At 35.2% G+C, this 14,839-nt stretch overlaps 1 protein-coding gene across 1 annotated transcript; it reads right to left on the bottom strand.

The window, feature by feature from the left end:
- Positions 1 to 616: 616 nt before the first annotated feature.
- On the bottom strand, positions 617 to 4,893 carry LOC113495424 (homeobox protein bagpipe). Its single transcript, XM_026874134.1, has 2 exons — positions 4,451 to 4,893; positions 617 to 1,963 (listed from the first exon to the last, which is right to left on the bottom strand). Exons 1-2 carry the CDS (start codon positions 4,791 to 4,793, stop codon positions 1,053 to 1,055), a joined length of 1,254 nt encoding a protein of 417 aa, XP_026729935.1. The 5' UTR covers positions 4,794 to 4,893; the 3' UTR covers positions 617 to 1,052.
- Between the last annotated feature and the right edge of the window lie 9,946 nt (positions 4,894 to 14,839).

The following is a 14,839-nucleotide window of genomic DNA, read 5'->3' as shown; positions in this document are numbered from 1 at the left end:
CCGCGCGGTGATTTCCCGCGCATTCTTCACTCGCAGCTTGTTCGAGCACCATCTTGTAAAATTACTGGCCTTCGAGACACTCGTTCGAAGTTTGAGAGCTGACTTCGAAATTCAAAAGTTTAAAAGTAGAAGATTGGTGTGATTCAGTTGGCACTGATTTTTTTCTTCTTTTACCCTCTATGCTGGCTGATATTAACGTTGGTATCTACTAATTAATTAATACGTATTTTTCGAATGTTGTTATTTTAGCCGACATTTTCAAGGTGTCAGATAATTACATGCATATCTCGACAACATTGATGCAGGATATAACATGCATAACATAACATGCAGATAACACAGGATGCTGTGTTATCTCTTTTCTTTTTTCATTTGAAGAATAAGCTTTAAATATAATTCAATTTCCTTCTTAATTTTAATTGATGGAATTGGCATTCTCATTTCAACGAACAGGCATTTCGTAGCCTCTCTTAGTAAGTTTTATATTTCTCAATTTATATTAGAACTATTGAGTTATTTTAAGTGTCAGTTGAATTGTTTTCTTATGTCGTTTGGGACTTAATCCGGGAAAATGGAGGGTTATGAAAATTAAAACTGTAAAATAAATGTCTAATATCTTTATTGCACCTTTATTAAGCTTTCTTATATTCTAGTTTTGTACTATTTACAAACGTGCCAATGTAACTATTAAGACATTTAATCGACAACCTTAAACATTATTTACAACAGTTATAACTAAACGTAACAATTCTACTAACTAAACGTAACTAGGTGCTTTGGCTATAATTACATTCTCTTTGGTATTTGACTGTAAAAATTATTTATTTTGATTTACCTACAATAAAACTTTTTGGTTTTTAACGTGACTTTCACAAATTGTCTACTCAATATTGATTCGGTACTCAAATTATTTGAATTAAATATTCTTTTGCAAAATGTGCTTCATACATTCATAATAATTTTAAAAACTTTAAAAATAGAACACTCATTTATGAAGTTTACTTTCATTTTCAACAATTGCAATTCAACCTCATTACTATTCTAAATTCATTTTAATTTTCGATTTCAATATTACTGGCCATGCTTTCATTACTGTTCTCATTAAGATCAATATGAGCTTTTAGTTTTTCTTCTGCCTTTTCTTTTTCTTTTTCTTCGACAAAGTCTTTGCTGTCTGTCCGCTCCGCTTGACTTCGATCGACATCGCAAGGTACTGGCATACCGAAGGCCGAATGCCCCGGGTAGTACATATAAGGAAGCGGTAAATTGGGGTAGTTCACGCCCAAATGTGGTCCATATAACGACTGTAAAACAGCTTGGTTATAGGATTCTTGTAACAGCGCTTTATATTCGGGGTTTTTCGCGAAATCCACACCGTAGACTCCCGCGAAATGTTTTAAAATCGGCGAGCTTTCTAATAAGTTCGGCGGCGTGAACAATGGATTTAATGATTTCCCCAACATTGGGTTCTGGTACTTCATATCAGGTATACTCGGTTGCCCATTATTATTGACTAGGACTTTGACCGCGACTTTCCTCGCGTGGTTGGCGGCAGCTGCAGCGGCTGCTAACATCCCATTCTCCTGCATCTGTAGTTGCTTTCTTTTAGTCTTGTACCTTCTGTTTTGGAACCAGATCTTGACCTGTGTCTCGGTGAGTTTTAAACTGACAGCTAGGTCAGCTCTTTCTGGTCCTGACAGGTATCTTTGCTGACTGAATCTTCGTTCGAGCTCGTATACTTGTGCGTGGGAGAAGGCAGCTCTAGATCGTTTCTTCCTGCCTGCGTTTTGTGAGTATTCGTTGATGTTGTAGCTTGGTGAGTGCATGGTCCGTGTGTCGGTCGGTGTGGAGCACTTTCGGGGCTCGTAGGGCAGGCTGAAGGGCTTGTAGATGTCGGAATTGGGGGAGGAGTTGGCTCGCCGCAGCGGGGAGCCCGTGGTCGACGAGCGGGAGTCGTAGTCATCTGTAACAAAGGAGAAAATGGTTTAGTTGAGTGGTCAACTTGTAATTTCATTAAAAGTGTAATTTGTATTATGTTGCTAGTTATTTGATAAATTGTTACGGTTTCTTGTAATGCTATTATATTCTTAATATGTTTTAAAACCTGATAATGTTGCTGTAGCTTTTGTGCATATTTACACATATATTTTTTCTGGATATTCTGTATGTATTATATATCCTTCCTTGCTATTAATCAAAGATAAAGATACTTGCGTCTTTCTTTAGCAAAATACAAAAACAACAAAGTGTCGCACAAGTCACAACAATAACTCTACATTATCCCCAAACACCGAACCATTTCCCAAAAACTCAACTCATTAGGGTACCTCCACACGATCACGGAATCAATTAAATCGGTTATCGGCACACGCCATTCTCATATAAAGGCGTTTCACAATAGATACATTACGCAAATTGTCGCGCGATCATTAGACGCGGCAGGATGCGACGGTACGACGTAACAGTATTTTTGCGTGATGCTTTTGTTCGCTTACTTATTGTGCTTTGACACTAATTGATGTAAGTATTAATATGTTTTCAAGGTTTGTGATTCGTTTGACGTTTTGTTGTTTGCGAAGGAAAGTTTTGTTATAGGGCGGTGTTTGGGAATTTATGTTTTGGTTATTGGTAAGAACGTTAGTTAAATGTATGTAAGTCTATAAGTGTTGCTTCATTGGGTTGCACACTTTTAAGAATTTCATTGTATATTCATAATTTTTTAATCATAAAAGAATAACATCCAAAAATCTTTCTAGATGTGTTGCTGTAACTCAAAGTAATGTATAAGATAGTTACTAATAGAGGTATTGATCTAGTTCAATATCAATTCTATAAGTCATTTATGGTGTCACCATTCTAGTCTAAGACTTAGGTTTATTTTATTCGAACTATTTCTTTACCCCCAAATACGACCAAAAAATCCAAAAAAAAAATACAACAAAAAGACAATTTGGCAGCGAACTACAAACCTAGTAATTACTAAATTGAAACGCTGAATGGCTTCTAAGCGTCATCACTTATTATAATGAGGGGGCAACGTAATCGCGCGAAGTGACGATTAAGTGGCGATGTCGCGGGAGGGCACGCCGCGTGCCGCGCGACAACGCGTCGTCCGTGAGACGGTGTGAACGCACCATTACATCCATTGTCCTCTACTAATTATAGAACGGATTTGAATTTAGGTTTTGGAACAATCGATTGTCATATGAACTTTTGGTATCGATTGTTCTAAATTCGAAGTGTCGGATTTGAATTTAGAATGTTTTTTCTGGTTTAGTTTTTATAAACGGCCTGTTATTATTTATTTATATTGACAAATTAGGCTGTTTGCTCTAATTTTTATTGAATTTCGTTGTACTTGTTTATTTTGATGTTAATAATTGAGATTCTCATTGAAAATAGATTAACGAATCCTTGCACAAGGTTTAGGCATTGAAGAACTCTTGAAACCTCATTTACTACTCTCAGATAAAACGGTTTCGTACGCGTAATGTATTTTCCAGACAACAATAGTTCTCAAGAACAATTACATTAAACTCATTGAAAAGCTTGTCGGTCATTATTTTTATCGCTTTCCGAAGCCCACTGGATGCTATTTAAATCCACCTTTACGTGTAATTTAAACTTTGATGAAATCAGCTGAGGAGATGAGGATGTGATTCATTGTGAATAAAGGAGAGAAAATTTAATTGAATGAAGAGTGGAGAAGGGAAAAGATTGATATGGTAGGTACCTAAGTAAATATGAATTGCTTGAAGCAAATTGTATGTGTGTATGTACGCACCTCTACCATTTGTGTATATTGTCGTTTAATGACATTTTTGGCATTTCTAAGGTACGTTGAGTTTGTATCGTACATTGATTAGATAGTAGGATTGTTATTGTAATGATTGTTTCGTAAGTAGCCTTGACGAGAGACATCTTTCTTAGAAAAATTGAGGCGCCTTTCTTATAAGTAGTCGTAGTACCTGTTTACGATTTTTGTAAAATATAGGGGCACTTTTACCTAGGTATGGAGTACGATAAGTGTATCGAATGAGAGATACTTTTTTAAATATACCAGGTACGTAGGTAGCTAAATTAAGTTTGTGTTGATAAACAGAAACGACAAATTTCATAGGTCTAAGTTGGTACATACTAATGCCACGCAATTAAATATTTGTAAAATTACTATTTTAAACTACGTAGCTACACTTCGCGATTTAACAAATAAAAACGTTCTGCGTGCCACGTTATTTATTTACTTAGTTAGAGCTTTTGTGTGGCGCCAAGACTGAATAACAAATTAACAAACTCTTATTTCTAATAGGTATTTGTCATATAATTATTGACTGCATGCTTTAACTAGCATTTTTAATTCATTTGTAAGTAAGGTAAAACACTCTTACAAATTATTAGACGCTTTATAATAAAGAATAAGCAATGATTTTAATATGAATTAAATATGTACCTGAGAGTTCCGTAACTGGATAATTCTTCCTGGACATGTCGAGCGCACCATCCCCCGCGTACTCCCGGTAACCGTTGCAGTCATCATAATACTTCAACCCCTTCTCCAAAGTCTCCTTCTTCACACCATAACCGTCCTCCTTGCTAAAACAACTCGCCGCCTTCCCCAAAAAGTTCATCTTCCCCCCAAAACTCTCCGAACAAAACATTCCATTTTCAAATTCGCACTTTCCCTCGTTCTCCTTAGTCAATATATCGTTAATAGAAAATGGCGTCGTCAAATTAGGCTTCTCACAATCTTGCAACGTCAACGAGTCTTTAAAATTCTTCAATTTCGATTCCATTTTTAAAAATTCAAACACATGAGATATCACTTCACCGCGCGGTCTTGACTCGCCTCACCGCAAAAGCGTTCCTCAAACGAATAAACTTTGGGTGATAGATTGCCCGCCTGTTTGACGTGTTTAAGCCTTAGAGGGAGACGGATATACTCAGCTGGCGTAGGCTCTCGTGTTAGAGTGAGCAGGACAGCAAGACTTTAAGGCGGTCGTTTTTTAAAAAAGCTCCTGAAGTAGCGTAAGTAGTGGGGATCGTTGAGTTTTTCTTGAAGATGTTTACGTGAATGCGATTTGATCGCTTCGGTCACATGCAGATTGTGATGCTGCCGTGAATTGGCAACTGCGCAAATGTTGCGCTTTTTGAAACTTAATTTTACCTGTACCTGTATAAGTTTGTATATTTTTCTTGTATATACTATTGTTATTACTATTGACACTTTCGTGTTCTGGTAAATTAATATCTAAAAAGGCCAATGTAGAATATTTGAACTTAAAGTGTCTCTAGGAATATGCTCTTTTTAAATTATACTTATGCATATTTTATTTCTGCTATTTAACAAGAAGTGGCAGTATAAGATAACATATAGGTAACCTTGTCTTAATTACTTGTTGAGAAAGTTATTATAATTATGCTTATCAGTTTAATTGAACAAGAAATATCATTAAAACAATTAGCAGCAGCCAATCCGCAACACTCGTACTAATTCGTTGCATCGTCCGTATAATCCAATTTCCTTAGGCGCCCGCCGTTAACGCGCGCTTTATCTGTAAGCACTTGACAAGTGTCTATCTATCCCTTTCGCGCTTACACCCATCTCCCTTGCCCTAGCTTACCCGTCCCTTTCCCTCGTTAGAGCCCCATTTAAACTGACCAATCACGTTCAACCGTCGCTAGTGACGGACCAATAAAAGAAGTGGGTGAGTGGAAGTGTCAACATAAATTTTCTTTTTAATTTTCGAATGCGGAAAATTTGTTCGGATGTTTTTATAGCAGCGTGATTTGTAATTGGAAGCCGTCAAGATTATTTGCTTCTTAAGATTTAAATTTAGAATAGTTAGAATAAATAAAATTATTCATTAAAATGGACTAATATTTATATAAATCTCTCCTTTCTTATGGAGTCGCTTCATTGAGTACATAGGGTAAGAAGAACTACTCTTCTGTTTGGCTGATATTAGTCGACAGACCCGTGGCGACGCTCATTTGTTTTTGCACTGATACGCAATGGACACTTAGTAGTTTCATCTTGAAACAGGAATAGCATTAACATAGCTAATACTATATGCTAGTGAATTTCTAGTGTTATTAGTTCTATTTCAACAACATTTATTCCTTTATTTCTGCTTAAGTATATTACATTACATTACCAAGTAATAATGTAGTTTAAATAGTAATGTACCGAGCCTAAAGATGTTAAAATCGTCTTCCAGTCTAACCAGATGCACCTTAGTGCCAGTTTTTTTTACAAGGAGCCTTTCTGACCTAATCAACCGACTTACCCCGGGTTTAGACTGATTGTTGGACTTGCGCATCTCTGACCTCTGATGTGTAACGGTTGTAAATTATGTGAAAATAACAGCTTCAACTTAAATTCTTCGGGAAACATAGAGGAAGGTCCAAGGGCCAACCGCGTCAAGCGTGTTTTAGGGTCCCTTCTATTACCGCTGTCAAGTAGTACCTACTATTAACTAACTAGTAGTTTTACCATTACTAAAGATAAAAGAAAGTAATCAAAAATCATAACACAAAACAATCAGCGGCGGTACTTTAAGTACGTACTTACTCTGATCCCAATTCAGTGATCATTTCAACAGTTGACCTTAATAACAAAGATAATAAAACCGAAATTAAACGTCCACTTAATATCAATCGAGTTTACTCGGTGCTCGGCACTCGAGTGATTGATTATCGATATAAATCGGATATTATATCGATGCGGCTCGGCTGCGACCGCAAACACACCACTTACGAACACTTAGCTCCCACCACTTATGATTACACAGATGTCAGTTGTTGCACAGAGCGGGAGTTCAATTTCAAATATAGTTTTTAAAAAGTAAATTTGAATTAAGAATTGAGAGGTAGAGAAAAATGAATGGAATGAATTTAATTTTAAATTTCGTTTTGTTTTTTGTGTGCTTCTTTTTTTGAATGTAGCCAATTTATTTGACAACCATTTAACTGTTTTTATTCAATTTAAAACCAAGATTTACTTACATTACCGTTTATTTACCTTTAATAAGTAGGCGATAGGGAAGGGTGGAACGCCTAAGTCCCGAGAAATATAAAACGGCATAGGTGAAGCCCGTCGGGTAAGATTAAGCTGGGCTTCTTGAACCAGAGATGGGAAAAGTGTCTTGCGATGTCTAGCCGTCAATATCTGAGGGGGTTTCCACCAAAAGAAGAAGAAATATTGTCATACGTGGACATATAGATCAAAGCTGAGTGAAAATTTTCGGTAAACTCCATCTATGTACCGATGATGCATAGGTACAGTATGTCCCAAACCTCACACATCCCTTGCTACACAGCCCCCGCTTGTTTTATTGCTCAAAAGTCTTGGTCCGTTGAGAAGTTTTCACTAGAACTGTGCTGGCTGAGGCGATTCAAATGAATTGATTGTATTTGTTCTTTACAAATAGGTACGCTGGCGGAAAGGCAACCTTAGGGTGAGGTAAAGAGTGGTAAGCGTTTCCACTTTTATTTATTTATGCTAAGTAAGTGCGTAAAACTTATTTTAGCCGAATAGACGGTCTTCCGATAAGATAGGTAGCAAAAGTTCTCTCTACGGAGAATAGATCTGTATCTTTTTATGACCACGACTTGTGTGTACTCTTCGTCGGTCTATGGCACAGCACTTGATGGCAACTGATATCTCATCTTAAGCGAACATCATCTAAATGAAATATAAAACGCTTACAACGGCTTCCTTATTTGTGTACTGTAGCCTACATTATAACTACTGATGTTATAACTAAGTAGCATGGATAATTAGGTCCATCTACGTAATCGTAAAACTTGCTAGAATATTTTGTGGCTTACATTATATAAACATTTTTTTTGGTCACATGGTCTTAATTATCGCAACAAGCAACGAAGCGACGGAAAACTTCAAGTAGATTTTCGTTCATCTCTTAATAAAAAATATGTATATACCAATAAGTACCTAATTACCATTGATTATCTCCAAACACAACTGCATCTTAACTCTGAATCTAATTTAAAAACGGAACCTCTACATTCTAAGTTCAGACTTCAAACAGGATGATCAACCAATTAGCTTTTCATTTACAAACCAATTCGAAATTCAAAAAGAAAGTAGCACTTATCAAACAAAGGAGTTCTTAATTGAGTCGAATAGTATAATGAGTATAATCGATTCTGGATTCACTCGATTAGTTTACAAAAGATAATCGAGAGATCACAAAAGGAAGAATCGAGTTAATGCGTTCCGGATTGTTCGGGTGCGTTCACTGTGCTGGGTTTGAAGAGGGGAAGTTGTATTTGCATTTGGGGGAATTGATTTCATAGAGACGCTTGTTTAGGTAAAGTTTTATTTTTTATGGAGCTGTGAGTAGAAATTTAAGGTACTACTAGTACTTATTCATATATGCAGTTGTAGGTGATTATTATTCAGGGAGAAGATATTAAGAAATAGGTAAGTAAGTTATAATTGTAAATAGAAACACTTTATGGTTTAAATTACAATTTAACATCTCGGTAAGTTTAGCTAGTAAGCACAACGGAGGTTGCCTTAACCTTTACAAGTTGTGTTATTAGTAGGTATAGAAAAGAGCTCAATTAAAATTTGAAATAGGTAGCTGCGATGCAAGCAAGCTGCAAAGGTACACGCATGAAAATGTTTTAAGCCCAAAATTAAAACTAGGTGATGACTGAAAAAGAAAATTTTTAATTTTGGGCTTTACTTGACTTTTCATGAGTGTACATATTGCACCTACCTATAACAAATTTTAAATGAGCTCTATTCTATTCTGCTTTGTATTACCTAGTTAACTAGTAGGTAACAATCCGTACATAATATCTTTATGTACGGATTGTTAAATAATTGTATCTCTTACTGAAAACACTATATTACAATATCAGTTGGTGACGTAGCATTACAACACTGCACTACTGCTTACCCATAAGCCAAGCACAGGCGTGAATGTCTCATTCGTTGTGGGACTACGCATGACAGTGCCATCTGTTGATATTTTTTATAATGACAACGATAAGAACTGTTGTTGTAGTATAGCTACTAAGCACTAGGTGGTGCTGTCGTGAGTTGTAACAAAATTACCGTTTCGTAAAATAATTGGTTTTGAAGAAATAAATAGATAATTATTGTTATAATAATAAGAAGCATAACATAACCCATTTGAATAAGTAATAATTAAACTTTTGCGACTGAATAAGCACCCACTCTTACTTCCGCTAATGGCTAAGAGATGGCGCTAGTATAACAGTTTGTTAAATTTGACAACATAGAAATATTTAATTAAATTTTTACAAATTCTAGTACTCAACAATTATAGCATGCCAACTTGTTATTTATTGTTATAATAACATAATTGAAAGCCATCAATATAACGTTATATTCAAAGTAATATTATATGTATAGCAAAAGGAATGAGGAACCCCTTCTTGCCTCCCCTGACACGAACCACATGGTCGCGCCATGTTTGACCGGCGTTTTATTCTGTAATTGATACGATAATCGCCCTGTGTATTATACACAGATTTACGTTGCACTTAATTGACTACCCCATAACGGAGAGATGGGGAAGCGATATTGTGTAGGTATGTGGTATTTCGAAATAACGTGAGGGAAAGAGAAACCATATTCGTACTTCTTGGTATTGATATTTAAATTTTGAACTTAGAATGAACGTAAGTAGGATTGGTAATTTCTGAAATCAAGAACAGAGTGTAGCTTTGAAAATTTTATTTATGAATGTGTTATAGTATGGTGGTTATGGTAGTGAAGTAAGGGTAGGCAAAGACCCAGCTCAAGATGCTTAAGCAAATTTAGATGTTCAGTGACACTTGGAATTTTGGCCTTCAATAGTTTTTCTGTTGAGTTCTGGTGTTTTAAAGTGTGCTTTGTTTTGCAAAAACAATTTATCACGTAAATTAGTTCTAGTATTCTCTTTTACACAAAAATTTTGTTGCTAATATGATCGTAAGTACGCAAAGCTTTTACAAAAAATACCTAAATGTCCTAAACAGTTTAGACCAAATTTCCAAGATGAGATCTACCTATCATGTTTCATATTTTTACCGTTCAAGACCAACCCAAGAAAGCTGTTAGAACTCGGTGGAAAAGTGGTCGCAAAAGTGGTAAGTTTTCATACTATTCTTTTCCATGAATATAAGTAGTAAGTACCAGGACGATAACTTTCTACCGTAGGTAAGCCGCAACGTTCAATCTGTATTCCGTCGATAATTGTTCATCGTTTTGTAGCAGCCAAATTACATTTACCTAAATAAAAATCCGTACCATGTCTACAACTTGCATGTTTTTGTGTCTGGCGCCAATTGGCCTGCACGCCCTTGTGGAAGCAATAACTCAGGCGACAAATACGTCACACGGGTCCAAGTGACCCCTGGGGAGACTTTGATCGACATTCGACATGCCACATTGACCTTTTAGTTTTTGTAGAGTGGACCTGGAATGTGGCTATAAAAGTTTGGAATGATTTCAGATAGGAATGAATTAATAATGAAATGTGAAAGTTAGTTGTGAATAAAAATCATTTTTGAATTCATTGAATTATATTATTTTATGGTACCTATAACAACAAAAAGCATTAAGAACCGATTATTGAAATTTCTATCAAAGTTTAAACCTAAATTTTAACCTAGACTGTTCTAAGACAATAAAGAAATATGAATATGAATATGAAAGAATATTTGCCATAAAATCTATAAAATTATTGCAAGATCAACTGTCCCTGAAAAAAAATATTTTTACTAAAATTCTCACACATATTTACCAAACTCCGAATCTAAGTAACCGTGAGACAGACTTAGCTAATTTACAAAAAAGCTAATTTTGGGCGGTCGGGGGCGTCCTATTGACAATATGCCAATATAATTTATAGGCGGTTCGGCGCCGGCGCACGTCATTTTTTGCGCGACCCTGCGCAAGAGTCGATCTCGAGTCACCTCCGACCTGTCAGTGATAGCGTTGCCTTTTCTACTGCGACCGCTTTTTAATCTTTTTAAAACTCTTTGGTTTTTTTAAGGAATGATTTCGTTTGATTTTTTACCATTTGCGGAAGATTTTTACTATTATTGGTGTTAAGGTTTTTATCTCCACTCTGTCTAACATGGTTGAGATTCTTAATATGCATTCAACAGAAATGTCGTATCAGTCATACGTGTCTTTATTGTATAGGCATTTTATTAATTAAAGAATATTATAATATCTAAACTCTGTTCTACCATTTTTAGGGATAGTCTTTCATCTAATGTTTAAGCTCCTAACTTATATCATCTTCCACTCTTGATTAAGAGAATATGTCCCAAGGTACTGCTTTTAAATTAAGCAGCTGTGATTTTGCAGTTCATACTTCTGCTATGGCGTCAAATTTAATGCAGAAAGGATACATTGTTCCTGTTTATAGTATGGGCGTGAAATCTACTGTTTTCAGCCAATTCCTTCAACTCTGCCAATTCTGCAACGGCGTATCAAGTCCATATAGATTTTTTCAGGGAAGATATGTATAGGTACATGTTTTTGCTGCCTTTCCTATGTTATCACAAATATGCATACATCATAGAAAACCCATATATTCTACAGGAATGACTCATGTCCTTTTAAGAACAATTTGATCGAATTCTCTAAAACGATTTAACACAAATATCATAGGTTTCTACGAACGGGTTGAAGCAATGATTTTATTTTATTCGTAGCCGCCACATCATCGGACAGCAATTAATTGAATGAAACCGAATGGGAACATTAAACTGTGCACATGTATCGAACACTGATAACACTGAGAAAGATCATAGTGTACACTGCGGGACAAGGAAATGGGGCTAGCTGGAAATAAATTGGAATTAAATCTACGTTAGATATTATAAAGGTATTACTGAGGTGTTTTTTTCTAATTAGTTTGAAACTACTTTCTAATGGCGTATGTTATCTATTTTAAAAGCAGGTGCCACTGAAATCCTTTTTTGACAGTTGGTACGAGTAGTAAGAAGCAAGAAAGTGTAATAAACTGTCTTCCTAAGAGATAATGAGTTGCCCAGGATACTGGGCTACAAGAGAAAGAGGTCAAATAGCCAGTCACTCCTTGTAGAGCACTGGTGCGTACTTAGCTGCATCTGGTTAAACTGGAAGCTGACCCCAACATTCAAGAAAGGGCTAATACGATGACAAGATGAACAATAAAATATGATTTATTTTAGAAGTGATAAATATTAATTCTTACTTAAAATGTTTATTACACAAAATTTATCGTGAGGTAGAAAAAATATTCATGTCAATAAACAAAATGAAATACTTCACAAACCTACGTGTGTGCACTTATAATGGCCGGCAGTGTACGACTCTGCTGGAACAGGAGTCCGGCGTCCAAATAAAAGCTAACGAGCGCACTGCACGGGGGCTTAGTAATGGAGTACACGCGCAGGCACAACTCGCGCGAGATGAGATTTTGCAATACACAATGGAGATATTGTGATATGGTAATATTTTTTCCAATGGGAGTGGATGGAAATCCACATGGATTTTCTCGGCTCTGGGGAAGGTGCAGAATTTCACCAGCTAAAACCACTTTTCTTTGTACTATGGAGCTCGGCAACGAGATGCAAACTACCGCCAAAACCACAACCAATATATAAATGTCCAATTACTCTCTTATAGAGAAGGCAAGATTATGGACAATTTGGATAAAAAACGGTATTTATTAAATTACTTTTGTGGTAGCATTTTATTTTACTCAGCGTAACTAAAACGAAATAGAACTTTGAAATCGTCGCATCGTTTTAACTGAACTCATCTCTTTTTTCCATTTTTCTACCGAATATTTCAGCAAAGCTGCCATCTTGTGCATAAAGAGAAAGAAATATAAATTCCAGTATTCACTGCAGGTGTACCGGTGGCATGGCATCGGTCTATCGGGCCAGATCACCTTCCACCCGCGATAACCTTAAAAGCAACACAATATTAATACATCAAACGCCGACTTGCGCACGCGCACACCGTCTGCCGTAAGCCCGTAATGCTTTGGGAGAGATTCATTTCGGATATTTGTTACGTATTCAGTTGTTCGTAAAGTTTATGAATGTTTTATAAGACTATATTTCACTTTTTAATATTTTAGCTAATAATGAGTTATATTATTTGAATTAACAGTTTAAGGTTGGTAATTCACGTTTGTCGCAATGACTTACCCATTTGTGTTTTACTCATTTTGTTGTTTATGAGAAATAGTTTGTCCAAATTTTCAGTAACTTCTATTTATAAACAGTGTTGATTCCTAGTTCACTAGTCCATATTGTTTCGGATCTGGAAACGAATAACGCTAAAAATTTAAAAATAACTAAGCCAGTGGGAACTTAGTATTATCGTTTAAGGAGGCGTCACATTAAATTCTATAAAAGCCAGGACATTGATAATTAAAAATATTAAAATCATACATAAAAAAAATAAAACTCACTTTGAATTTTTTACTAATTAATTCAGATACATTTGTTTTGGGCCAAGAATCCCGCCCTTGCGGACACCATTGTTCTTAATGCTAAACCTAAATTAATATGTATTTTAAATCACATTATTATAAACTCAGATACGTACTGAAGATATAAAAACAATATAGGAGTCCTTAACCTATAATTGGAATTAACTAGTATTGCAGCAATTATAATTAATGATACCTAGAATAAATAATTGTTGTTTCCAAGGCGGTTCAATTGTTTGATTTTGTTATTGAAGGTCAAAGGTCACATTTGAGTCAAGTTAATTGGACCGATCTCATAGGAGAAAATAGAAATGGTAGCAATCGCTGCATTCTTCTTTTTGTGTAAATTGTCATTGTAATTGTGTACCTAAGGCATGCCTAATAAACTAGTCTTATTTATTCCTTTACGTTTCTATTGTTGAGGTCTTTGTTTTCTAGGTTTTTTGTAATTGACGTTGAATGTATACCAGACAAAACTTGTACATACCTACAAAACTTGTGATGTGACTGAATAATAATATCTTTAAGTTGGTAGTATGTTGAAAGTAGATTGGTATAATTAAGATATTCTAGTTTAAAATAGTAATTATTGAACACTACGAATAATAATGTGGAATGTATTTTTCTTAAGGTCCTTCATATATTTAAGTTGAATAAATAATATAATATGTAACTTACGCATCTTTACGTTTGTCTATAAATTTTGCTAAGTTGTTACGTCACAAGCTTTGAACTCTATTTAGCAGTTTATCTTTGTCAATTTCTAAAAAATACTTATCTAATATTACACTTTTATTTACGCAGTCGTCATCCCTATTATAATCACTTGCCGCACAAAATATGTATAAACATCTAGTTATTTTGTTTCTACATTCCGTCAAAAACGTAACAGTTTGCTGCATTAATTTTGAGAACATAAAAACAAAGATCATTGATATGACATGTACCAAGTTGTTTTATGGCACCAAAATTATAACAAACCTAATAAGTGTTAATAATCTATACTCTATATACTAATATATAAAGCTGAAGAGTTTGTTTGTTTGTTTGTTTGAACGCGCTAATCTCAGGAAATACTGGTTCAAATAGAAAAAATCTTTTCAATAGACCATTAATCGTGGAAGGTTTTAGGCTATATAACATCACGCTGCCACTAATAGGAGCGAAGATACAATGGAAAATGTGGCAAAAACGGGGAAAACTATTATTCTTCGAGAGACATCCTAACTTATATCTTCTAACCACGCGGACTAAGTCGCGGGCAACAGCTAGTATAAAAATAAAATATACCAGCAAGGTAATAAAAATCAAATTTCATAACTTTTAAAATCAAAAACAAGCTACAAAAATATAAAAAT

The sequence above is a fragment of the Trichoplusia ni genome, chromosome 6, assembly GCF_003590095.1.
Source record: "Trichoplusia ni isolate ovarian cell line Hi5 chromosome 6, tn1, whole genome shotgun sequence".
NCBI lineage: Eukaryota > Metazoa > Arthropoda > Insecta > Lepidoptera > Noctuidae > Trichoplusia > Trichoplusia ni.
The sequence above is the reverse complement of the archived record's forward strand: the minus strand, read 5'-3'. Positions and strand labels throughout refer to the sequence as shown.

What these genes read in the sequence shown, in the direction of transcription:
- LOC113495424 (XM_026874134.1), bottom strand. Translation starts at nt 4,793, where the DNA reads ATGGAATCGAAATTGAAGAATTTTAAAGACTCGTTGACGTTGCAAGAT. An exon ending in TCCAGTTACGGAACTCTCAG is followed by an intron (nt 1,964 to 4,450) that starts GTACATATTTAA and finishes CCTTTGTTACAG; the next exon opens with ATGACTACGACTCCCGCTCG.